At 47.3% G+C, this 26,857-nt stretch overlaps 1 protein-coding gene across 1 annotated transcript in view; it reads right to left on the reverse strand.

Moving 5' to 3' along the window:
- Positions 1-26,857, reverse strand: part of PIK3C2B (phosphatidylinositol-4-phosphate 3-kinase catalytic subunit type 2 beta) — a 692,267-nt gene that overhangs the window by 51,392 nt on the left and 614,018 nt on the right. The window contains exons 26-27 of the mRNA XM_085647698.1: positions 20,913-21,037; positions 6,916-7,033 (exon numbers count right to left, since the gene is read on the reverse strand). Coding sequence (XP_085503824.1) covers positions 6,916-7,033; positions 20,913-21,037 — 243 coding nt within the window. The remainder of the gene's footprint in view (positions 1-6,915; positions 7,034-20,912; positions 21,038-26,857) is intronic.

Below are 26,857 nucleotides of genomic sequence, written 5' to 3' on the forward strand. Positions count from 1 at the left end.
CGGGGAGTGTCAAAGAATAATGTCTTGCTCTAGAAGATGACGCGGAGGCGCGCCGGGAACTGGAGCTGGCAGCTGAGGCCCAGGGAGCGCATCTTGTGTTTCACCTCCATGTACGAACGGCGCTGTTCCTCGACCTCGCGGGTGTAGTCCGGGAAGACCATGATGGGATGGTTGTTAAAGATCAGGGGGGCTTGCAACCGCGCTTCCTTCAGGATAGCGTCCCTGTCTCTAAAGTTGAGGATCCGCAGGATGAAGGGGCGCGGGGGGGCCCCCACCGGGGGCCTGGCCGCCAACGACCGGTGCGCCCTCTCCACCACAAACCAGGTGGACAAGCTGGCCGCCGGCATCCAAGATATGAACCACTTCTCCAAAAAATCGTCGGTGCGGCCAGACTCGATCCCCTCCGGAAAGCTCACCAGGCGGAGGTTATTGCGGCGGTCCCGGTTTTCGGCATCTTCCGCCCGTCGATGCAGCTCCTGAGAGTGGGTCGTGAGCTCCCTGACTTGGTCTTGGAGCTGCCGGATGTCATCCTCCGCCGTCGAAATACGGGATTCCGCCTCCGTGATACGGGCTGTGGCGTTGCGGAGGTCCTGTCGCAAGAGCGCGACGTCCACCTTCACCTCCCCAACCATCCCCTCCAGGGACGCGCGGGAGGCGTTGATGGCCAGCAGGATGGCAGCGAGGTCTGTGCCAGGAGCCGACGCCGTCTCACCGCCCGTGCCCGGGGGGTCCGGGGTCGTAAAGCGGTCGATTGTGGTCTGGTGGGACGTGGTCTTCGACTTGGCGCCCCTGTCCTTGCCCATGATGGCGCTCGGGGTGGGTACACCAGCGTCCGGGCTCAGCAAGGCGAATCGGTGGCCAGCCGCACCCCTCCGCCAATCGACCGGCTGGCGGGAGGCCAGGGACTGGAGGGGCCAGAAGAAAGGGAGAGCAAAGGCACCGCCGTCCCCAGGCGGGGGGAGGCCAGGAAGCCGCCGGAGACACCACAGCCCCGCTCCGGGCCGCCCCCTCACCTCACCAGAGCCGCTCTGGCGCGGACCACCCCGCAGGCGTCCTCAGTCCAGGCACAGTCCCGGGGCCCTCTCGCTGCAGCCCCTCACCTTAGGTCCACTGGTGTGCCCGATACAGCAGGTCAGCTGGCAGACGCCCCCGGGTCCGGTCAGCAGCCGGGGGGGGAAGAGAAAAGAGCGCCGTCTGCCCATCCGCGGCGAGGCCCCACCGGCAGGGAGGGAGGGGATCCGATGCCACAGACAGGAATGGGTTCCCACGCCGGCTGCGGAGGCCCGTGGCAGCTGGGCTCCGCCGCTCCCCACAGTGGATCCCACCACACAGCTTTCCAAAGGGCCGCCGCCCGGTCACCGCCGGTACGGGTCCGCAGCGGTGGCGCGAAGATACACAGGAGCCGGCCCCAGCGCGGCCCACACAGGCTCAGCTCACCCGCTCCCGGCCGTCGTCGTTGTGGGCCTCCGCAGGTCCAGGGGGCACCCCACGGTTCCAGAAACAGCACCCTGCCGGGTCACCAGTGGTTGGGGCAGCGTTGAGGCAGTGGTCAAGCAGGCATCTCAAGAGGCAGCCTTCCCGGGTCCCGCAATGGCCAGCCAGCCGCCACCGTCCACACGGCCTGCGGCCCTCGTTGACGCCGCGGGGCTCGCGCAACTGCCAGCGCCGGCCGCAGAACCAGCCCGTCGTGTCCCCAGCAGCCTCATAACCAGGGGCAGCAGAGCTCAGCCCGGGGAGCAGGGAAGCAGCCGAAAGTCGCACCGAGTGTGGTGCCTCGGTCCCGCTGCCAGTAGAGACCTCCGGATCGCTGCTAGGACAGCGGGGGACGGAGAAATGCCGGATGAGAGGGGTCAGGCATCAGGAGCCTCACAGAGGGGCGGCCATCTTGACCAGCGCCACCTAGCGCTCCTACTTTGGTTGTTTTGAATGACGTTTGAGGACCCCATCTCTCAGGGTTGTTGTTCGACATGTCACACCATGTGCCAAAACTCGGGCACTTGATATCAAATAACATTTATTGATTTCAAAAAAGAGAAACATTACATAATATTTAAGAACAGGATGGTGACAGCAGTATAAAGAAAGACCAATAAAAATGTATAGTTGCTCTTTAATTTCAGAATGTCAACTAAAAGAGTTGGTATAAAGTAAAAAAATAAAAAGTTTCATTTGTCTACTAACTCTTGTAACTGGCGGTAGAGTCATCCCAAAAAAAAACCAAGCGTTGGCATAGCCAATAGGTCTCACTTTTGGGACCTTATAAGTATTTAGTTATGCAGCACAATATCCTTGGTGCAACAACATCAACTGTTGCATGGCTAAGCACTTATAAGGTCCCAAAGGCGATACCTATTGGCTATGACCATGCTTGTTCTTTTGAAAGCTGTTGCTGATCACGAGTGAAGTCCTTCACTTCGCCACACATACATTTATGAATGAGTAAATTAATGATCTTTTACTTTTAAAGCTTGCAGTCACTCAAAACTGAGCATCTAGGGCAGTCATACTCAAAGTATGGCCCGGGGGCCGCATGCGGCCCTCCTGACCTTTGTGTGTGGCCATCTGGTCAACAGCAGCACTGGGCTGCTATTTACCAGACAGAGCACGGACATTAAAAATATGCTACATAAACAGATTTTTAATGAGGGTGATGTGTAAGAGTCTACTGCAGACATTTTGAAGAGAAATGTTGTGCTCATGTAGCATGCAGCATCCATAAAAAAAGTTTATTTGAGCAAAACAGGACCTCACATATGAGGAATGGGAGGGTATCAAAGAGATTATTTGCAGTAATATTCCTGAGCTGCTGCTGTTTTACAATATTGAAAACACGTCACTATTCCCGAATATTAGATATAAACACGATTTGAATTTGGAGGAGTGCGTCTGTGCACTGTAAGTCAGCTGGCCAAAGAGGGCATGAAAGAGCCGACATTGGATCATAAATCCAAAGCTGTCCTGAATAGGGGCCTCCAGAATATGTTACGCCCAGAGCCGCTAGCATCCTTAAGGTGTCCACAGGTGCTAACCTCTTCGAAAAGGTTTCAAATTTGCGCACAAGAGACGCCGCGCAATCCTTGTCTTGGTGCTGCATCAGTTCCATAGGTGGAGGGGCCCCAGTGTGGTGCGCCCTGTGCAACCTCTTTGCGGCGGAATCACGGTGGTGATAATCAATAAATCATTTGTAGAGCGCACTGGGTGCACTGTAGGCGCTAAGGGGTGGGGCTGGGGGGGGGGTGGCAGCTATAGGTCGAACAGCCAGGTCTTGAGGCGTCTCCTGAAGGTCAACAGGTCCTGGGTGTGGGGCAGGTGGGCGGGGAGGGTGTTCCATGTCTTTGCGGCGAGGTGGGAGAATGACCTGCCGCCGGTGGTCATGCGGCGGATGCGTGGAACGGTGGCGAGGTCTGCAGAGCGAAGCTGGCGGTTCGGGGTGTAGAAGGACAGTCGTTCGTTGAGGTATGCTGGTCCGGTGTTGTGGAGAGCTTTGTGAGCGTGATAATGAAACTGGTAAAGAGATTTGCGAAACGCAAGGTTGCTTGGGTGCCCTGCATGTTTGTTTTCTTCTCTGCAACACATGCCTCAGCTTAGACTCTGCAAGGGAGAAAAACCTTCAACACAGTGTCCAATGTTTCCAAAATGTGTTCAAATAGTTCACTTTATAGCACAATTGTCTACATATATTGTCCAAGAAGCCAACGCTTTCACTCTGAATTCTAAAGAGAGACTTGTGAAATATTCCTAAACTTTAAGGTTGTGGTTCGGACCCCAAGGGCAATAGTTCTTCACAGCAACACTTCTTGAAGTGGCCGATAAGACGAGATCTACATGGGCTGTCGGTCCAATGAAGTACAAATGCCACTTAAGCGCTTTGAAGAGGCTGTAAGGTGGCATGTCGGTGCTTTGTAAAATATGGGTAGCGTAATGTTGCGTCACAGCTTGTTGAACGCTCATAAAATGAACACCTCCTTTCAGTCACTTCGAGAGATTTTATGAGGCACCACATTGAGGACGGAAATAAGTTATTGGTAAAATTTCACAATTCATAAATAAAACTGCAAGGGAGGTCCAAAATGCACTCTGTATATTTACCCGGATATGGGCTGAGACAGCAAGCCTCGGTAGGTGCCTCTCTGCCCACAAGTTAGCTTTATTGCTGAATGAGATGTTCCTGGTTTGGTTCTGAAAGCTGCACTGGTGACACAAGTCAGTACCTTATGAGTTATTCCAGCAAAATGGCTCGGTGAGTGAAGCACTTGCAGCTGACGTCTGCTATTAATCCAGACCAGCTCAACCCCTTCGATACTTACGAGACCGATAATGATCACACCAGCAAAGCCCTCAAATGCAGAAGGAAACTGCTGCTCAAGGACGAGACAACAACCCCAGCCTCGCCTCAGGGAAAATCGCAGTTACTAGAGAGGCAAGCGCAGCAGTCCTCGCGTGGCACTGAAAACAGCATTGGCCACAGACTAGGATGTTCCCCGGGGGAGACAAGTAGTGCAGCCCTCGCTTGCTGTAGGAAATCACACCGTCCACAGCAGACCATAGTTAGCGCCCTGACGCGCTCGAGTAAACAATAGCACCTAGGAGCAGACTAAATACAGCCACCCCCTTCCACCGCCCCCCGCAAAGGGCAACAGCATCACATATGTGAGACAAGCGCAGCTCTCACAGTGGGTGAAACTGCGCCACTGGAAGGAGGCCGCTCTGTGGCAAGCACACATGCGTGCTGAGACCGAGGCCTGCTACAGCCAGAATTACGAGCTGCACAGCACTGTGGGTAAGTAATTTTTAATACACTGTGCGATTTACCATTTCCACGTGGCGAAATCGCCCCAGCACTGCGCAATTACGAGTAGAAATCCACGGTATGGAGAATTATCCCGTGGGGCCCATTACCCATACAATACAAGCCCGCGAGTGGTGCGCGCGTGCACTGTAAGGAATGCAGCTGCCATTGTGCCCGTCGCTGCACGCGAAAGTGAAACCTGATCCAGAACAGATGGCACACTGCGCGCTCCCGAGAGCCCTAGGCCATGGGAGTGAAAGTATTGAGGCGAGGCGGGACATGCACCCGTCTTTGGCCATTTGCGTTCTTTCAATTATTGAAAGCCACATGCAAAGGCCAATGGGATGTGTGGGAGGAGGCACACCCACACAGAGAAGACTCTTGGAAGTCTTAAGTGATTCCAAGAGCCCTCTCCTAGAGAAGCGCTGACGCCCTCCGCTCTAGGCGAGACCTAAAAAGGGACCTGTCGGCTCTGCATCCAAAGCACTTACTGTACAACTCAAGATAATTTAGGCCACCCTTCATTTCCTGATATATTTGCCTTACTGCAAGAGTGGTATAATTGCTCCACTTTCGCCCATCTCTTATGGGAGATTTTTAAATTCAATACTTTCAAGGGCGTTTCACACGTTTGTCTTTGGAGGGGGTGTGTTAAAGTTTCCTCAATTTCCTCTCTTAAAATGGTTCCTGGAGACCGCCTCTGTCCCACCAGCATTTAAAACCGATTGTAGCTTGTGTACCTAGGAACCCAGCCTTTACGAAGTCACAAAAACGTATTGAATAGTTTAAAGAAGTATTGTGAATTATTGGCACAACCTCTCCAAAGATTAGCCGGCAATCCACTTTATGAAATAGGCTTTAGCCATAATTCATTCAGCTCATGAGAGCATCCCATTAATGTAAAAAGAGCTTACATCCCAGAAAAGTGAGTGATTCACAATCACAAATCACTATCGCCACAACCTTTGTAGAGAGACCAGATTTCACCATAATTAAATTTTCTGAAACAACAATAGAAATCATATTTCCAAAAAGCAAAACTGAAATACTTCAAGTCTATTTGAGCAAGACCCACAGTCAATAGGTCTTAATCCTGAACAACATGTAAGACCTACCCAACAACTAGTGATGCCCTTCATCATCATAATATCGGAAAGGTAGATCACTAGACAAGTACAACTCAACTTAGGAACCAACAGCATTCTAAACGAGTGAATGTAAACCAACCAGACTGACATAAGACTAGACTTGCTTACAGAGTTAGATGGTTACAGTAACACTGCCTACATCCCTGTAGATCAGCCAGCAGTATACAGCACAACAGAATGTACCACTTTGTAACAGATATTAAACATTAAAAGTGGAATTACAGGTAACTAATAACATACATAGATATTACTGATCGGTTTTATCAGAAGCCAACAGAAGACACACTAGACCATTTCAAGATAGAATATATGTACAGTCACCCTTAACCTAGCATGGTGGACAGAGTGGACAGAATCAACATGACACCTCAACAAATATATTATCCACTCTGTATATTACCTCTCATGTTTCCCCACTATTTGTTTTCTAAAAAAAAAAAAACGTAACTACATGAGTTGCTATGGAACAACAAGCACCCAAATTTTGGCTTAAAAACACAAAACGAAAAAAATAATGGGGCACCAACTTCTGGGTCCCCTATGACGCCTTCAGACTCAGACTAAAGTCTTTTAGCACATGAACTCAAAAGACCCCCTTACCCAGTGATCCAAATGGAAACCATCTTCCACCTGTGAGTGTTCATGTTAGCTCGTCTAATGTGTGAAGTTCACCAAGTGTTTTTTCCCTTATCTTTACACATTTAGGATCCTGGCTGTAAAGGTACTAAGCCAGCTTACTTCCAGAACTTAACATATTTAATTTCCAATTAATCCACTCGGGATGATCAGTGCTCACATAAAGGGTGTCAAAAACGGATACCAGCTTTTATCAGATCATACCTTTGGATGTAGAACTTCCGGAGAACCCCTGCACAGCAGTGTATGGGAGATGCATCCAACTGACCAGAACCCGCTTCCATTTCTTACTTCAAACCCTCTCTACTCAATAAATCCCTCATCATCTTTGTGTAAGCTTACCTCGGCCACCTCAGGGGCTGCATGGATCAGATGCCAGACATAACCATTAAGCTCCTCTTTTCTCCGCTCTGCCACTGTTTCTACTCGCGATCGGCCAATAAAAAACCTGCTGGGAAAGCTAGACAAAAAATGCAGGAAATGTAAGAGAACGAAAAAGCTGAAGACACTGCTAGAATACTGCAAACGTTTCTCTTCTGTTCGCCCCAAACAAGTATTTTGCTTCTCAGACCTTTGGACCTCTGAACTCCTATTTTTACTAAACCCGAGTCTCTGGCTTCCTGTTCTCATATACTATCCCTTTGTTCTGGTATGCCCTTTCTGTCCTGCCCAACTACCCCCTTGACCTTACACCTTACCTGTCCTTTTTGTCAACCCCCCATCCTCCTCACTTACCCCTACATCTTTCCCCTGCTCTTCTACAGCTATCTATTGAGACCCAAGCGTGGAGTTCGATATCAGAATATCCCGCATTCTCATTTCAAAGCATCCTGTGATTTTGAGCTCTGTTCTTTCATTGCAGAATGTAGTTTTTAAATACTGAACTTGCTAAACACCCACAAGCTTGGCTGAAAAATTCCCCAACATCAGCTGGGATCCTGGATGACTATGTTTAGTAGTTTAAACGTATAGTTTCTTACCAGTCAGTGTAGTTTTTCAGCTTGAAGTCTTTCTGGATTCACAATGCTGTGCATTATTCCGCCATCTAGTGGTTGGATCAGGAATTGTAGTATTTCTTCTCTTTTTTTTTTTTCGTGGCCCAGGTGGGCGTCGACATGCCACCATTTGGTGTACTTCGTGACGTAGAAGCGCTTCCTCCAGGAAGTTCTCACCTTTGGTCACCATCTTCGGATTCTTTTTCCTTGTCTTGTGTTACTTTGTTTCTTCTCTAAACTATTAAGTCTTTCTCCAGTTTTAACCCCTTTCCTACTGCCTCATCTTTCTGGCAGAGGAGGGTGGGTTCGCAAGTGAATCCAGAGAGTCTCCAAGCTGCAAAACTACACCGACAGGTAGGGAACTATACGTTTTGCAGCGTGAATCTTTCTGGATTCACTATGCTGTGCATAGACTTTGTAGCGGTTTGTCCTTATTGTGGTGGCTGGGTGGAAGATGAGCTCTGGTTACTGAATATGTGTTGTAAGACCTTCTGTCCCACTTGCGCTTCCTTGTTCATTTGGATATCTACACAGTAGTGCTTAGTGAACGTGTGCACTGAAGACCATGTTGCAGCTTGGCAAATGTCTTGAATTGGTGTGTTAGCTAGAAACGCAATTGTAGCTCCTTTCTTCCTTGTTGAGTGGGCATGAGCTGCTCCTTGTAACAGCTGTCCTGCTTGTTTGTGGCAGAGTTGTATGGTTTGTGCAATCCACCGTGCAATGGTATTTTTGGTAACCGGTCGTCCCAAAAAACTGCTGGCAAAGGAAACAAAGAACTGTTTTGTCTTTCTGCACTCCTTTGTCCTTTCTATATAGTGCATTACTGCCCTCCTGGCGTCCAGTGTGTGTAGCGCCCTTTCTGTGCTTGTGGCTGGTTTTTGGAAAAAACTAGGTATTTGGATTGTCTGATTGATGTGGAACAGTGACACCAGCTTTGGCATGAAGTGTGGGTCTGTTCTCATTACAATCCCATCATTGTGTATTTGCAGGTAGGGCTCTTGAAGCGTTAGCGCTTGCAATTCACTTACTCTTCGTAGTGATGTGATGGTCACTAACAAGGCTATTTTTAGCGTGAGCATGTGCAGTGTAGCTTTGTGAACAGGCTCAAATGGTGCCTTCATCAATTGCATTAGCACCACGTTGAGGTTCCATGCCGGTGCCGGCATTCTGTTTGGAGGTGCGATTCTCTTTGCTTCTTCTAGAAATCTTTTTACTACTTGAGAGGTGAAGAAGCTTTTCCCCATTTTTCCTCTTGTGTAAGCCACTATCGCTGCTAAGTGCACCCTTAGGGATGTGTAGCTCCGTTTACTTTGTAGTAGATGCGTTAAGTATTTTAGTACTGTTGATTCCCTTGTGATTTTCCTTTGCAGTTTCTCCCTAATGCACCATTTGGAGAATCTTTTCCACTTTGCTACGTAGCACTTTCTTGTGGTAGGTCTTCTTGCCTCCCTGAGCACTGCCATTGTACTTGCCGGTAGTTTGAGGTGTGCAAATTCTAGGTCTTCAGGAGCCATGCAGCTAGGCTGAGGCTCTCTGGCTCCGGGTGCAGCACCCATCCATTCTGCATTGTTAACAGGTCCCTTCTTCTTGGGAATCTGTGTGCTGGTGCTTGCGCCTTCTCCACTATTTGTGAGAACCAGGACTGTCTGGCCCACTGAGGCGCTATTAGTATTAGCGACATGTTGTTGATTCTGCATTTGCTGAGTACCCTGTGTATCAGTGGTATCGGGGGAAAAGCGTATGCAAATGTCTTTGACCAATTTATCTATAGCGCATTCCCTTGTGACCGATGTTCTGGTTGTCTGGAAGCGAAGTGTTGGCATTCTGCATTTTGATGTGTTGCAAATAGGTCTATTTGCGGTGTCCCCCACTTCCGGAATACTTTTTGTATTTCTTGTTGGTTGATCTCCCATTCGTGGGATGCTGACGTCAGACTGCTGAGTCGGTCCGCTTCCACATTGTCCTTCCCTGGGAGATGTATTGCTAGTAGCTCTATCCTTAGAGGAATGGCCCATGTCCATATTTCCTGTGCCAGCCTTGATAGTGCTACTGATTGTATTCCACCTTGCTTGTTGATGTAGAACATGGCAGTTGTGTTGTCCGTTTGGATCAACACCCCGTTTCCGTACAGCTGCTTCTGAAAGGCTTTTAAGTCTAGGAACACAGTTTTTAGTTCTAGGTAGTTGATGTGTTTGACCGCATCTTGCCGCAACCATAGTCCCCTCACTTTGAGTTTGTTCATGTGCGCGCCCCACCCTAGCTGTGAGGCATCCGTTGTTATGGTTACTGTTGGGAGTTGGTTGTGTGAATGATTTCCTTTGCGATATGTTTTCCTCGTTCCACCACTCTATTTCCTGATGCACTGCGTGTGTGACAACCACTAGATATTCCCAACTCCCTGTTGCCTGTGACCATTGCTGCTGTATCCAATCCTGGAATGGTCTCATGTGGAGTAGAATATTTTTGACTAGGTGGATGCATGACGCAATCTTTCTCATTAGCTTGCACACCGTCCTCACTGTCAGAACTTGCCCCTTGCGGTAAAGACATGTTTCCTTCAGTACTGCCAATGTTCTCTTCCTGCTGGGGAACACTTTGGCCTGTATGGTGTCGATATCCGCCCCTAAGAATATCTTGATCTGCTCCGGCCTCGGTTGGCGATTTTTTCCAATAGATTGAGAAATCCAGTTGGTTCAGTGTTTGTACGACCTGCTGTATGTGTTGTTGCAGTGGCTGTACGAACTTGCCTTTACAAGCCAGTCATCGAGGTAGGGATATATGTGTATTCCTTGCATTCGTAGGTGCGCTGCTACTGCTGCTAGGCATTTTGTAAACACCCTTGGTGCGGATTTGAGCCCGAATGCCTGTACTGTGAACTGGTAGTGAGTTTGGTTGATCACAAACCTTAGTAGACGTTTGTGCTTGTGGTTGATGGAGATGTGCAAGTACGCGTCGTTTAAATCTATCGTTGGCATGTAATCCCCTTGTTGTATTTGTGGTATTACCTCTTAAAGGTAAGTCATTTTGAATCTTTGTGTCCTTATGAATTTGTTCAAGAACATTAGATCTAGGATAGGTCTTAGTGTTTTGTCCACCTTTGGCACGAGGAAATAAGTGGAGTAAAACCCCTTGTTCCTTTGGTTGTGCGGTACCACCTCTATCGCCTCTTTGCTGAATAGTTCGTGCGCTTCTAGTCTCAAGAGCGAAAGTTCCTTTGCTGAGTGTGTCTTGTTTCTTGGTTTCCTGCTTGGAGGCTGTTTTTCTAGCTCTATATAGTATCCGTGTTTGATGATGTTTAGTATCCATTTGTCGGTTGTGATTTTCCTCCACTCCTGGAGGAAGTCTCTTATTCTGCCTCCTACTGGTGTTGTGTGTTCGAGGTATTGTTTGTTGCGGAACGTCACGTTTTTGTTTTTCTCTATGTCTTTCTGCCCACCCCGAGGTGTTGCTAGGGTGGGTTTTCGGTGTATGGCGAAATCACTTGGGGGCAGGCTGCTGCCCTCCTTTCCGTGTCTGCCCTCGACCGTTTGAGCGCCCTCGAAAGGACTGTCCCCGGGGCTGGTACTGCCAGTTCTGCTGCTGCTGTTCCTGCTGCTGCTGGACTTGGTTGTTCCCTTGATAGCTGTGTTGGAACGTCTGGTGTGATATAGTAGGCACGTTGCCTCCCCTACCACCTGGCCTTCTCGCGGGTGTACCTCTTCTCATCCCTCTGAACTGCAGCGCTCCCATGGACCTTGTTGTCTCATTGTCCTTTTTGAGCTGTGTTAACTTGTCAACTGGTGTGCCAAACAGTTGCTCTCCATTAAAAGGTGTGTTAAGGATGTTGTTTTGCACCTCTGGCTTGAACCCTGAAATTGTAAGCCATGCGTGTATTCTCTCGGTCACCCCGATCATCATTTGTCTGCTGGACACATCCGCAGCATCCAAGGCCGATTTTAAACATGTATTCACCATATTTTTGCCCTCTTCTACCAAGTGAGCTGCCCTTTGTTGGTACTGGTCTGGTAGATGCTTTAGGAGTTGCCCCACTTCCTCCCAGTGCTGGTATGCGTGCCTGTTGATCAGGGTGTTGGAGTTTGCGATGCACCATTGAATTGCCGCACTCCGCTCCACCTTTCTCCCACAAGGTCCATCCTTCTACTCTCCTTGTCTGGAGGTGGCCCGGCATTTGTGGGTACATTGGCCTTCTTCCTAGCCGTTGCTGTAATGATGAGATCGGCTGGCACTGACCCCTGGATGCATGCAGGGTCCTTTGAGGAATGTTTATACTTTTTCTCTGTTCTAGGAGTCTCTGTTTTGTATACTGCTGGTTCTTTTAAAGCATCCCTTCCCTGGTCTAGCACACTAGGGAGCATGGGCAGGAACTGGCTCCTAGTCTGTTGAGGCAGCAGAGTTTCCAGGAGGAATCATGCCTTGGGCTTCTCTTCCTCCAGTTTCACCCCATATGTCTGTGCAGCCTTTTGGACAACCATATTGTAGATCCCTATGTCGTCTGGCGGTGAAGGCCTCGAAGGATATGTGTCTACTCCTTCCGGCAATTCGGCGTTGAGGTCATGCCACTCCAAGTCTTGTGCCTCCGAGGACTTCGAGTCCTGGTAGGTCTGCTGATACTCGTCGTCTTCTCCCTCGAAATAATACAGGGCTTCTTCCTCCTGTTCCTTGACTGGTTTAGGCGTTTTCGGTGGTACGGCGTCCTTGTCGTCTCTTTCGTCTTCGAGCGCAAGATTCGGCGGGATGGTTTACTGGCTCATCCGTTCGTCGAAGTCCTTTCTTCGCTGCAGGATGTTGGCCATGTCGGCCTCGAGCCTCCTCGTCTTCCTTTCCATCTCGGCGGCCTGTTCGGCATCGAGAGTTTGCGTGCTTCGCTTCGAAGTAGTTGTTGGCCCTTCTTTTCTCAGCGCCGAGGTGTCCTTTTCCAGGGCATCCTTCGACGACCTAGGTTTTTCGAGGGCTTTCGCCGTCTGGGAGTCCTTTTCGAAGGATCTGCTGGGTTGTTTGTCCTTGGGTGCCGTTGCTTTCGCCGGGTGTTTCGGCGGCAATGTTCCCTTCGAGGACTTTGCTTCACTCCTTCGAGTGTGGCTAGAGGACTTCGCTTCACCCTTTCGAGTGTCGCTCGAGTGTCTGGGGGTCGACGACTCCCTTACCTCCTTCGACGTCTTCTTTTGGACCTCGATGACCGCGCAGTCCTCCGGTCCTTCGGCGAGGTTGTCCTCCTCTCCACTGGAGAGGCCCAAGTCCCGCAGCGATGGAGGTGCCCCTGCCCCTGCATGTTGTGGTTCACCCTTCTCTGCCTCTCTCTTACTCTGAGAGTCTTAGGTGTGAACACCGAGCACACTTTGCAGTCCTCGCTGTTGTGGTCGAGAGGCAGGCATAGGTTGCAGACTGGATGCTGGTCCTTCTGGGCGTATTTGTGGTGACAACTGGTGCAAAACATGAAAGGAGTTTTGTCCATTCCGGCGCTCAGGGAGCCCCCTGCGAGCGCATTCTCCTTTGAACGTCGAGGTCTTGGTCGAAAACCTTCTCCCTCGTCATCCAGATTACCTGACCTGTAGTTGGGTGTGCTGAAAAATGTGATTTTCGTCGATTTTCTTCTCTTCCGTCGATTCTTTCTCCCCAAAACTCTGGAACTCTTCGGTAACGATCCAGACCCAACGGCGGAAAAAATAACCTGAAGATGGTCACGAAGGACACCAAATGGTGGTATGTCGACGCCCACCTGGGCCACGAAAAAAAGAAAAGAAAAAAAAAAAAAGAAATACTACAATTCCGGACTCAACCACTAGATGCCGGAATAATGCACAGCATAGTGAATCCACAAAGATTCATGCTGCAAAACTACAGTTACCTTTACAGGATTAGGACCACAAACATCGCCAACCCTAGCATGCCACCAAAGATTTCTTTTCATTACTGAATGATAAACACTGTCATTACATAGTCAATTATTTATTTCTATTTTGAAAGTGCTGTCCCACTGTTTGAAAGTATTGAAGGTTTACTTTTTCATTATTTGTGGTTCGATTTTCGACTAATAATTTAATTTTTCCTCACTTAAGAGGAAAATGCCTGTTTTGAGGCTCAGCCTGCTGTATTAATTTTATTGAGAACATTGTTTATTGGTTCTTACATTTTGGCTTCTTTATATTAATGTTTTAGGTCTGGGTTTGGGCAGGGTAGCTGTAAATCATACCTACTGACCACAATATACACAGAGTCCACTTTGTGTCAGCTCCTTTCAATAATTGTATTTCTTTTACCAGCAATTTTCAGCGACTGGTCAATTAAGTGGTTCCTAACCCTTTGGACTTGTGTACCCTCACTTAATCACTGCTGGAATCCAGGGAACCACACTGAGTCATTACTGGAAGCTGGGGATCACCAGACTAAGCATTTTAGATGATCTGAACCACAAAACTATACACAAAAAATACAGAAATAAGCATTCATCAAACAAATATACAAATGATAAAAAGTTCCAAGCAGCCACAAACCCCCTACGCAATCTTAATGGACCCCCAGGGGTTCCTAAACCACAGGTTAAGAACCATGGGTTTGAAGGAAAAGAGGGGGGGGAGAATAGGGCAATGTAAACACATAGGCTATGGCTACACATATATAAAAATGAAAGAGACACTGCACCAATAGGGGCTTACATTATACATTTATTTATTTATAGCATTTATAAAGCGAAACTGTCACCATACAGGTATCCTGGCACTAATAGCTTCCATCTGGATAGAGCAGCTGCTAGTGTAAGCACATGGAGACCACACGGTCGCATGGGGAAGAGCCAGGTATTCAAGGCTTTCCTGAAGTGCAATAGTTCAGTTGACGATCTAAGAGTGAATGGCAACTTGTTCCAAAGCTGGGCTGCCTTAACTGTATAGGCTCATCCGCCTTGTCTAGTCTTACAGAATCTGGTTACACAGGAAGTTCGCGGATGCTGAACTGAGACATCTCCAAGGGGTGTATCTCTTTAATCTCCATCGCAGGGGCACAGGTCCCATGCTCTGGAGTGCCTTCAAAACAATACACATAGATTTGAATTCTATCCTCTGTTTCAGAGGAAGCCAATGAAGTCCTTCGTCGTGTTGGATGTGGAAGATCTTCGTGGTCTGTTTATTGCCAATTTGCCGGCTGACGCTTGGATTCTATAAAGACCGTTAATTAGATAGTCCGGTGCTCCAAGTAGCAAAGCGTTACAGTAATCTAGCCAGCTTAGAATTATTCCACGCACAATATCAGATTTTGCTTGGGCTGGCAGCAGTGGTAAAAGCTTTTTGATGTCACAGAGAAGAACAAAACAGGCACCAGTCACTCTGTTGATATGGTTCTCCAGGTTCAGTTTTGTATCAAAAGTAACCCCAAGGTTGCGGACCATGTCAGAGAGTTGTAGCTCTTGACAGGTCAGAAGAGGCCAGAAGTTAGAGAGTAGTGTCATGGGGACTTTGCTCACAGAACAACAGAGAAATTCACTTTTATCTCCATTAAATGTAGGGGAACTTGTGTTCAGCTAGTTAACAATGTCTGTCATGCAGTTCTGGAAGGCGTCCATGACATCCTGCTGGTTATTATTGATGGACAAAACCAGCTGAGTGTCGTCAGCGTAGTTAACCAGCATATTATTGTGGGCTTTCATAAGAGTAATAAGTACCCTCATATAAACATTTAAAAGGATGGGGCTGAGCGCAGAAACCTGCGGAATTCCATGTTGGATGGTTTTAAAATCAGAGTGGTAAGGTAGGAGCTGATCCACTTCAGTATGGTACCACTAACTACAATAGAAGCTAATCCTGCCAGCTCACCCTTCTCCCAAAATGTTTAGTGGTTCCGACCTCATGCTCATCCAAAAGAAATTTCCTTCTACCAAGAGAATAGAGAACCAAAATATTGCAAAGAAAATGTTCTCAGCAAGAAACATAGCACTAAAATCCAACTTACTTGCTGATGCAGTAGCCAGGGCTATGGCTTTATCAATATCCCTTCGTCACCATGCTTGGCTCGGGTATTCGGGATTCTTGCAGGATGTCCAAGCAACTCTAATGGACCTTCCATTTGATGGTTCCTGCCTTTTTGGAGTATTGTCTGACTCTGCCTTTGAACAGTTTAAGGCCAGTAAAACAATAGCTAGATCCTCGGGTTTTCAATTTCAGTTAACAAACTTCTTGTCTGGTAGAACTGTGGACGAAGGATTAGTAGAGTGGACTTTCTTTGCTGCCAAGACCACCACAGGATCATGAGGAGGGTCTACATGCAAAAACAGGTCCTGTTCAGGAGGTATGTACTTTTTTGGGCAACTAGAGGGTGTTGTTTTTGCTGAAGCCGGTGTACAGAAAAGTTTCACAGCTGGTTCGATTAAGTCTGAAACTAGTAGTAGGAGTGGTCTTGATGAAGAATGTTGGTAAAGAGTTTTAAAAAATCACCGTCATTGTTCAGGGAACATGTAAAGGAATGTTTTGTTTTGTAGCTCCTCGTATGAGAACATCTTGAGCAGTATTAATGTTATCAATTGGTGAGGCTCTTTTTGAAGGAGAGTCCGTCAAAAACCTCCTTGTATCTGAGGACATCATTGTGGAACAGAAACGCATCCTGGATCTGAACCTGTATCTGTGCCTAGATGAATGCCTTGAAAAAGAGGCTTGTCTAAAGTGATGTCTTGCAGTAGCTCTTGATCTCGTGATCTACAACGAGATCTGGACCTTGTGTGAAGAGACTTGGATATCCGTGGTGCTGCTGATGTGCTTGCTGGACAGTGAGCCCCTTTGCAGTCCGAGGAAGTGTCAGAGGTGAGTGACACGGAGTAGTAGTTGGAGGAACTGGTGGTTGAGATGGAGGTGGTTGTGAAGAATCTGGAATGACTACTGGCGATGATGGTGGATATACTTGTGAATCTGAGTTGTCGGTAGTCTTCTCACCTTCATATTTTGGAAAATGTAAATTCCGTATGTCTTGACATCAAATGCCTTCTATGTCAAAACATCATTGTCGACCTTCTGTGTCTCAACATTGAATGGCATCTACTCTTCGATGTAAAGACAGTCCTTCATGGTGAGCATGTTCCCACTGTATCTCGCCTCAAATTTATAGTTCTTTACGTCAAATGGGACCAGTGTCTTTTTTCAGGGCTTTTCTTTTTGGGGCTCCCTCTCAAAGTCCTCAGAGGGTAGAGGCAGAGCCCTGATACAGGAATGACCCTCTCCTTGTTCATGTGACGTTCCATCTTCATATAGTGCCTTTTCCTGTCTTCGCAGTTCCTGTCGTCCATGAAGGCGGATCTTCTTCCTGTCCTTCCGGGTATGCCTGGAAAAGGACTGACCCTCTACTTGTTCATGTGACGTTCCACCTTCAGATAGCGCCTCTTACTGTCTTTGCAGTTCCTGTCTTCCATGAAGGCAAATCTTCTCCCTGACCTTCCGGTATGCCTGGAAAAGGTCCTGTAGTGTTGACATTTGTCTGGAATGTGACTGTCAGAAAGGAAGAGCATATGCAGATCAAGGGGATTGGATTTAGCCTTTTTTTCTTCCACATGCAAGACATTTGGCAAATAAAGCTGGCATTTTATTTGCCTGAAAAACAAAGTTTACGGTCTGAAAATAACAAAGAAATTCTTTATGCATTTAAAGGCATTGAGTGAAGCTGGTTGTATTCCTATCGGCAAAGATTTTTTGTAGAACAATTCACCAACGTCATTGTTCAGGGAGCTTGTAATGGATGGTTTAGTTTTGTAGCTCCTCGTATGAAAACATGTTGAGCAGTATTAATGTTATCAATTGGTGAGGTTCTTTTTGAAGGAGAGTCTGTCAAAGCTCAGTGCTCAAGATCCTATCACCAGGAGCTAGAAACAAAAAACAGAGTTAACTGCAATCTACTGGGCATAATGGCAAACTGGATGGCTATGAGTCCTTAAAAGTGCAGAGTCCGTTTTCATACACGCATGGCTGCTGCCTGTGTGTCAACATTACACTGTACCTTTTTTCACTATTTCTTTTTAAAAAGGTTTGGGATTGAAATTTATGAGGAAAACATATGTATTTTCTAGTAATCTTCCCTAGTTTTTATTATTAATTTGGCCTTAAAGTAAATTAAAGAAATTGGCCAATATAGCCTATGTTATAGGCTGCAATCCACTTTTAAAAGACAGTATGTTAAAACTTCTCCTTCCTGAAGCAAGGCGAAGATCTATACTTATGAAAATGTATTTTAAAGCAGTGCTCCGGCATTCCACATGTGGGCAGGACTATTCACTGCTTATGATCCTCAGTGGATATCACCTGAGAGAACCTGTGGTTAGAGTATCCTCCGGAAAGAGTGTTAATGAATGTAAGTAACTTGTTCTTCTGGTGGATACTTTTAACTGCAGATTTCTCACCTTTTAAACAGATACCAAAGCAGTAGCCGTCAAGGTGAAGGGTCTGAGAGGGGACTTTATACCAGGAATTCCTACAGGACTGAGCAGGCAGTAGGACCCTCCCTGGAGTCCTGAGGGTTAATGCAGTAGTGCACGTGGTGAATGTGTGGATGGACTCACATATAGAAGCTCGGCTGATGGTGAACACTGGAACGCCCCATAGAAAAAGCTGTAGTGGCAGCTTTGGCTCTGATGGAATGAGCTTAAAGGCCTTCAGGAGGCTCCTTCTTGGCCAATGAATCATATGTCTAGATACAAAAAAGTTATCCATCAAGAGACAGTACACTTTTGGAAGAGTCATAACAAGACATCAATGGAGATCTAGCTGAACTATGCTTGGATCAGGAACTGGCACCTCAGAAGATGTTGTTGTCTCGGAACAAGCTGCAACAAGCAGGGCCTTCAGCAAAGGAGTGGAGGCACTGCCTAAGTCTTACTGGAATCCCCTATGGAAGGCTCCGCCATTGTAATCTGACTGGGGCCCAGAGTTTGTCCAAAAAAGCTGCGGCACTGCCTGCCTGGAGGCATCTACTTGCTTTGAAGTTTAAGAGGGCCGGGAAATTCGTAGAGCATCAACTCTAACTGGAGAACATGGTGGGAATCTGACAATTAGTGTGGAGTTGGACCTTTTGAGTACTGATGAGCGTGCTCTCCTTGAAGCAACGAGAAAAGCATTCAACATCTTGGACTTGCCTAAAGACCGAGACCTGAACCTGGCCTTGGAGCAGGAACAGGCCTGAGATTTGGAGCACCACCGGCCTTGATTCTTGTTGTTGGCGACATACAGCTTCGCCTCCTCATCACCGACTACTTTTGGGTGCACCTTGGTGCATTAGCCGCATGACTCCGAATCGTGCTAGGATCCGAGACACCAAAGGCAGATGTTGTGTGCAGCGGTAACCAACATCTGCCTCTTGCAGGTGTAGCAGGGCTTGAAGTCCAGTCTTTGGAGTTGACATACCCTAAAACACTGTCAAGCAAAACATTTTGAAGGTTGGTGAAAAACCCACAAAGTTCTGGACAGAGGCTCAGGATCTGCATCAAAGAGTGTGGAAAACAAGAAACTGAAGTCTCATGTCTGCATAGGCTCCATACCAACACTTCTGGAGGCAGGTCACGGATGGAAGCAATTGCTATAAATTTTCTAGAACTAGTTTAGAGCCTAGGGAGGAAATTCAAAGGGTGAGCACTCTGTGGTTAGAAGCATCCATCAGAAAGGGCCTTGTAGGCACAGCTCTACTTGCAGCGGATGACCATCTGGTTGGTTGCATATATTTTGTTACCCGAACATAATTCTAACCTTGCAAGAGTTTGAAATATTGTATTGCAGAGATGGAATTAGAGGATGCAGAAGAAGAAAGTGTGAGAGAGACTTCACTTTATCAATCCTCAGATGAAAATGAAACAGGAGCCAATAAAGACGAAGATTGTTCTGTTGTGTTCACACCATGTAATATAATTGTAATAAAGAAGCTCTAAAGGTAGTAAATTTCCGACAAGCACAATAAACTATGAAAACATACAACTTCCGTGGGCACTTCCTTAAAAATAAAACTTAAGAGTCCTTAGTCATTCATGGAAGAATAACGGCAGTTTGAAAAAACCTCCAAAATTTATCAATCCCTCAGATTTTCTTGAAATCCGTGGATAGAGTGACTGCTGAAACATCCATGCCTTAAAAGACAGCTTTCATAAAGTGTTGTAGAGTGCCATCTAAAAATACAAAACTCCTTTGAAAACAGGAGTACATTCTCCACCTAAATTCCTCTTCTGTTAAAATTGCATTCAGCATGATTGATGTAATTGCAAATAAATAAAGCATTTGGAGATCAACTCAGGGTGCCAGGAAATTATTCACCAAATATGCATCGGTGCAATGATGTGATTGCAGGAGAACATATCTAACTGATCAATACCTTTTTTCTTAAGGGAACTCCATTGGCGTTAAGAGATTTAATGGTTACTTACCTGCAATCCTAATTCTCTCCCAGGGAAAACTCCATAGAAATCATAAGGACTGAATAATCCCACCCATGTGCGGGGATCCCCACACGTGGCATCACTATTTAGTGCTTATGATTATCAATGGAGATCCCCTGAGAGAGAACAATACTTTCACCCTGGCCCTAAAGACCAAAGCTGTTTGGTTCACCTAGGTTACCTGGCTTCATTGTAGACGTTTTAGAGAATAAAAAAGAGAACGCATTATGGGGGTGGGGGACTATAATGGTAAGGACAGTATATTGGTTTGACAGAGGGCAGACAGGATACGAAATGACAGCATCCGATCCTTGAAGAATGTGTGACTACAGAGTGATGGGCACCTGATTCCTCAGGTTGAGAATAATCCACTCTACTCTCCAAAATATATTCAGAGGACAAGATCCAGACACATATCAATAGTATGCAATGAATGCGTTGTGTGCATTTTACAGAACACAATTGATACGTTGCATGCAACGTCACACTGATGTTTTCATGTAGTACACCAAATAGTAAAACTCAGTATAGACAAGCCAGACCCTCTAAACGTACTGACTAAGGCCGCTGGCCCGTAGGACAAGTTTTAAAGGTCAGCCGAAACAAGTTGATGACAATTTAAGAGCAACAGGGTAACAGAAACCCTCTTTTGATCATGATAATCTTCAGTTTTAGTCCAGCCAGTGTATCCTAAAATAAAACTTTCGAGCATGGATCAAGGTTGCTTTAGAATTCCCCTGTGGCTCCAAAAATAATTTAAAAAAACTCTCTCTCCCACTTCAAGCGGTAGAGACCACCAGGAATTCTGACAGAGAACGGGGTGTGGGAAACCCAAGCATGCCACAATCTGTGGGTTAAGGCCTTACATTTCACAGATTTATATCCTTGTACCAACACACATAATTTTTGGAGCCTAATATGTTCTAATTTTGTGGCTGATGAAAGTATATTGGTACCTGGGCAGCTGAGACGGCGAGAAGAGGAGTCGCAATTTGTTGTGAAGCTCTTGGAACTCTTCAAATGATCTCTGGATGAAGGAAGTTTCAAGTGGGCCCTCCCGCTGCACTTTCACTATGTACACCTAGTTCAGAGCACAGAAGGACATTATAGGGATCAGTACCAGTTACAGGTTCTTGGAAACATATCTACCCATCAACCACACATTGCTATTGTTTACAAATGTTTGCATTAATCGTTTTATTACTTACTCAAGTGGTTTGAGAGCGCAATCATACAGACATATCCTGTGAGCACTATCTGAATAAGTAGGAATTGTGTTGAACACTTTACAATACTTTGTTACAAAATAATAGCTGAACAACCTTTTTTCCATTCATGAATAAAACTAAAACCCCATCCCACGCCAACAGTAACAAATAAGCTATAGAGAAGGGACATCGAAACGGTGTCAAAAAGAATCTCCATTATATGACCTAATTCTGACGGTGTGACCTGGCCAGCTGAGTTAGAAGCACAAGTGGAAAGAGGACCTAGGCCATAGGGAAGGAAGTATTTTGGGTGCGGGGTTAGTGTGGATGGATGTGGGTTAGAGAGCATTTAGACAAAAAGCTGTGGAATTCGCAGTCGGGGTATGAAACTAGTGAAGTCCAGCTTGGTGAGCTAGTCAAGGGGTGGCTTCCATTGGGGCATAAATCTCTTTTCCGAGTGGTATAGGTTATGGGTTATTTGTTTCATAGCATGGGTGAGCCAAAGATGATTCTTTTTCCAATATTGAGCAATAAGTTGCTTAACCACTCCCACCATCTGCATGGTAAGGGGCTCGTCTACCAAGGTCATATCTTCCAGAGAGTGTGATCTTAAACCAAGAAATACAGTTCAGAGGTCCTCTGGTAATTGGTATCTCAACGTCCCTTTATTTGTCCCAAGATTTCCTTCCAGAAGTGCTGATTCACCATTCAGAACCAACAAATGTGTATATAAGTCCCGGGCTCCGGGCCACAATGCCACCAGGTGTCAGAGGCAGAATGAAACAGGCACTTAATACACGAAACAGTTAGCTACCACTGGTACATCTACTTGTAAGTAGATTCTATATTGGGTATGCTGCTTTATCTCTTCGGTATGTCTTGCCATAATCTCTCCCACCGTTTACCAAAGATGGGAGCTCCAGTATCTTATTCCCATCTGGCTTGAAAGGGGAACCTACGTGTAATCATGCTATATTGAATTGTTTTGATTATGCTACTTACCAGTATGCATCTGTTCTTGGCATGTAGGGCTGCTGACATTCATATCTGTGCATAGATCGCCGCCTAGTGTTGGGTCCGGATGATTGCACATTGTTGTCCTGGAAGAGTCTTCGAAGTATCACGAGATAGGTGGTTCCTCCCCTGGACTACAGTGCGCATGGGCATCCTCTCCATCCTTAGATTGTTTTTCGCCATTGTGGCAGTGATGGAGTAGATATAGTAAGTGATGACCATGCTATACAGAAAATACTGAGTGCTGCAGCCGCGACAGGCGCCGGGGAGGAGGGTGGGCGATATGAATGTCAGCAGCCCTACATGCCAAGAACAGATGCATACTGGTAAGTAGCATAATCAGTTCGAGGCACGTGGGCTGCTGAATTCATATCTGTGCATAGAATATATAGCAGTACCTCCCCTAGCGGCGGCTACCTGTGCCAGCTGCAGCAGTCTGGAAAAGAGTTTTGAGAACAGCCTGTCCTACAGCTGCTTGCTGCCTTGAGTGTACATCTACGCAGTAGTGTCTGGTAAATGTATGTATAGTGGACCATGTGGCTGCTCTACAAATTTCGTGTAAAGGGATGTTTCCTAGGAAAGCCATGGATGCCCCTAACTTTCGTGTTGAGTGGGCTCGTGGGGGAACCGTTAATGTGCGTTTAGCTTTGTGATAGCAAATCTGAATGCATTTAATGATCCATCTGGCTATTCCTGTTTTGGAAATGGCGTTGCCTTTGTGTTGTGGAGAGAAGGCAACGAAGAGTTGTTTAGTTTTTCTAAAATCCTTTGTCCTGTCAATATAGTACATGAGAGCCCGCTTTACATCTAGTGTATGGAGCATTCTTTCCGCGACATTTTGCGGATTTTGGAAGAAAACGGGCAGTTCGATAGTTTGATTAATGTGGAACTGTGATATGACTTTGGGCATGAACTTGGGGTTGGTGCGTAGGACAACCCTGTTTGCGTGGACCTGAATGAATGGCTCCTGAATGGTTAGTGCCTGGAGTTCACTAACTCTCCTTAAGGAAGTGATGGCAACCAGGAAAGCCACTTTCCAGGTGAGGAATTGAATCTCACATGAATGGAGAGGTTCAAAGGGCGGACCCATCAGTCTGGTGAGGACCAAGTTGAGGTTCCACACCGGTGCTGGTGGGTGTCTTGGGGGAATTACTCGTTTAAGTCCTTCCAAGAAGGCTTTGATGGCAGGCACTCTGAATAAAGAGAGGTGCTGCCTGTTTTGGAGAGAGGCTGCTATTGCTGTTAAATGGATACGTATCGAGGTGTATGCCAGATTGCATCGGTATAGGTGTAAGAGGTAGCAGATTATGTTTTGAATGGATGCGTCTAGCGGGTTAATGTCATTGTTGTTGCAGTAAATGACAAACCTCTTCCATTTAGCTGCATAGCAAGCTCTGGTAGTGGGCCTCCTGGCCTCCTTGATGATCTCCATACAGTCAGGTGGCAGGTTTAGGTAGCCAAACTCTAAGACTTCAGGAGCCAGATTGCCAGGTTCAGCTGTTGCGGATCTGGGTGCTGAATTTCGCCATGGTTCTGCGTTAAAAGTGCGGGTTTGATCCGCAGCCTTTGATGCGGCACCACGGAAAGTTCCAGAAAGGTGGTGTACCATGGCTGGCGCGCCCACGTTGGAGCAACTAGGATGAGTGTCAGTGAGTGCTGTCGCAGTTTGCGTGCCACCAGCGGTATTAATGGCGCTGGGGGAAAAGCGTACGCAAATCTGCCGGACCAGTTCATCCATATCGCATTGCCCTGCGACTGTGGATGTGGGAACCTGGCGGCAAAGCTTTGGCATTTTGCGTTTTCGTTTGTGGCGAATAGGTCTATCTCTGGATGACCCCACTGCTGGAAGTACGGTTGGAGTACTGATGGGTGTAGCTCCCACTCGTGCATCTGGTGGCTGTGTCTGCTGAGCAGATCCGCCATCTGGTTGTCCTTGCCGGGGAGGTGTTCCGCCATGAGGAATATGTTCCTTTGAATGGCCCACTTCCACATGCTCTGAGCCAGATGAGACAACTGTGGAGAGTGTGTTCCTCCCTGCTTCTGTATGTAGTACATGGCAGTCATGTTGTACGTCCGGATCAACACGACTTTGTTGCACAGGTGTACTTTGAATGCCTTTATGGCTAGGAAGATTGCCATCAGTTCCAGAAGGTTGATGTGCATCTTCTTTTGCTGTGTCGTCCATAGTCCCTGCACTGTGTAATTGAGTACATGAGCTCCCCATCCCTGGAGAGAGGCGTCCGCTGTCAGCACTATTTGTGGAACAGGCTCTTGGAACGGTCGGCCCTTGCAAAGGTTTTGTGGATTCCACCAATGCAGAGAGTTGTATGCCCGACCGCTTACCAACACTAGGTCTTTTAATTGCCCGTGAGCCTGATTCCATTGACGTGCCAAGCACTCCTGAAGCGGGCGCATATGTAGTCTCGCGTGTGGGACTATGAAAATGCAGGAGGCCATCATGCCTATCAACTGCATGAATACTCGCGCAGGAAGGGAGTGCTGAGGTTGGAATTTGGAGATCAGCTGTTGCATGCTGTTGATTCTCACTAAAGTTGGCTGAGCTGTGGCAGCCAGAGTGTTGATCGTTGCGCCCAAGTACTGTTGTACGTGCGCAGGTTGGAGACTTGATTTTGGGTAATTTAGTGAGAATCCCAGACCGTGGAGAAGGTGAATGGTATGGGACATGTGGGTGGCACATTGTTGTGCTGACTTGGCCTGAACTAGCCAGTCGTCCAGATAAGGGAAGACGTGAATGTTTTGTCTTCGCAGATGCGCGGCCACCGTTGCCAGGCACTTGGTAAAGACCCTGGGTGCTGTTGTTACTCCGAAGGGGAGAACTTTGAACTGATAGTGATTCCCTTGAATAGTGAATCTGAGGTATTTCCTGTGTGAAGGGTGTATTGGTATGTGGAAGTATGCATCCTTCAGGTCTAGCGTAGCTAGGAAATCCCCCTGACTGAGTAGTGGGAGAACCTGCTGGAGGGTGAGCATATGGAAATGCTCCGATAGTATATATAGGTTTAGGGGTCGCAGGTCTAGGATAGGTCTGAGCGAGCCGTCCTTTTTTGGGATTAAGAAGTACAGAGAGTACACCCCTGTGCCCTGCTGGTCGATGGGCACTACTTCTATTGCCCCTTTTGTGAGCATAGCAAGCACTTCTTGCTGGAGTAAATTTAAGTGTTCGGCTGACATAGGACGGTGCTTTGGTGGTATGTTGGATGGAGTGGAAGTTAGTTCTAGACAGTACCCATGTTGGATGATGTCCCTGACCCACCTGTCCGTGGTGATGTTCTTCCATGCGGACAGGAACAGCTGGAGTCGTCCCCTGACAGGTGTTATGTGGTCGGGGGTAAGGAGAGGGCGTCACTGTTTGTTTTTTGGAGAGGACCTGGTGTTGCCATAGCCACGTCCCCTGCCTTTGGTGCTGGATCCACGATATCCACCCCTGTTGTTTTTGTCATAGGTGCTTTGTGTGCCACTTTTAGTATACTGCTGTTGTGACCCCTGACCCCTTGTTGTGCCTCTATTTCCAGTGCGACGAAAGGAGCCACTACGAAATTGCTGCGTTTGCAGAGCCCCCATTGATTTCGCAGTGTCAGTGTCTTTCTTTATCTTTTCTAGGGTAGTGTCAACGTCTGGGCCGAATAACAATTCTGTGTTAACTGGTAAGTTCAGAATATTGTTTTGGATCTCGGGTTTGAAGCCGGAGATTCTTAACCAGGCATGACGTCTTAGCATGACGCTTGTGTTTATTGCCCTAGCCGCTGTGTCAGCTGCGTCAAGGGCGCATTTTATGGATGCATTAGCGAGGAGTTGTCCTTCTCTAATGAGTAGCTCCGCTGACTCCTTATACTCATCTGGTAGATGTCGGAGCAGTGACTCCAGCGTGTCGTAATGTGACCTGTCATAACATACCAGGAGTGCCTGTGTATTGGCAATGCGCAGGATGTTCGCTGCTTGCGCTGCAATGCGTTTGCCCGATGTTTCTAGTACTTTTGACTCCTTGTCTGGGGGAGGAGCATCACCAGTCGTTTGTGAGTGGGCTCTCTTGCGAGCATTGGCAACCACCATGGAGTCTAACGGCAATTGACCCCTAATGTATTTAGGGTCACCGGGTGCAGGCTTGTATTTTTTTTCAATCCTAGGATTTAACACCCGGGCTCTTGTGGTGTCCTTGAAAATGTCTTTAGCAGGTTTGAGAACCCCTTTTAACATGGGCAGGGTTTTGACAGTTCTTTCTGAAGATGCGAAAGTGTCAAGCAGGAAGTCTTCCTCAATGGCATCGGAATGGAGTTCCACCCCATGATGAGCAGCAGCCCGCTCGATGAGGGCATTAAATGCAGCTGTGTCCTCGGTAGGAGACGTTTTTACGTTATAGAGTTGCGCATCTTGAGTATGTGGCGCGACACTTTGGTCTGTGGGGTCATCCCATGCCTGATCCGGGTCTTGTAGGTGCTCATCAGGATCTACGTCTCCAGGGTAGATGGAATCTTCCCCGCCATAGTCCTGTATTGCGTCCGATTCGGAGGGGGTAGGAGAAAAGGACTGCGGACCTGGATGGAAGTGTTGGAAGTGTTCTTGGAGCACTGGTTACTGCTCCGCCGGCAGTTTGCGTTTAAGAGGAATTTTGTAGGGCTCCTCTTCCCTAACTGGCGTTATCTTGCGCTTGTGGAGCATTA

The sequence above is a fragment of the Triturus cristatus genome, chromosome 1_1 (assembly GCF_964204655.1).
Source record: "Triturus cristatus chromosome 1_1, aTriCri1.1, whole genome shotgun sequence".
NCBI lineage: Eukaryota > Metazoa > Chordata > Amphibia > Caudata > Salamandridae > Triturus > Triturus cristatus.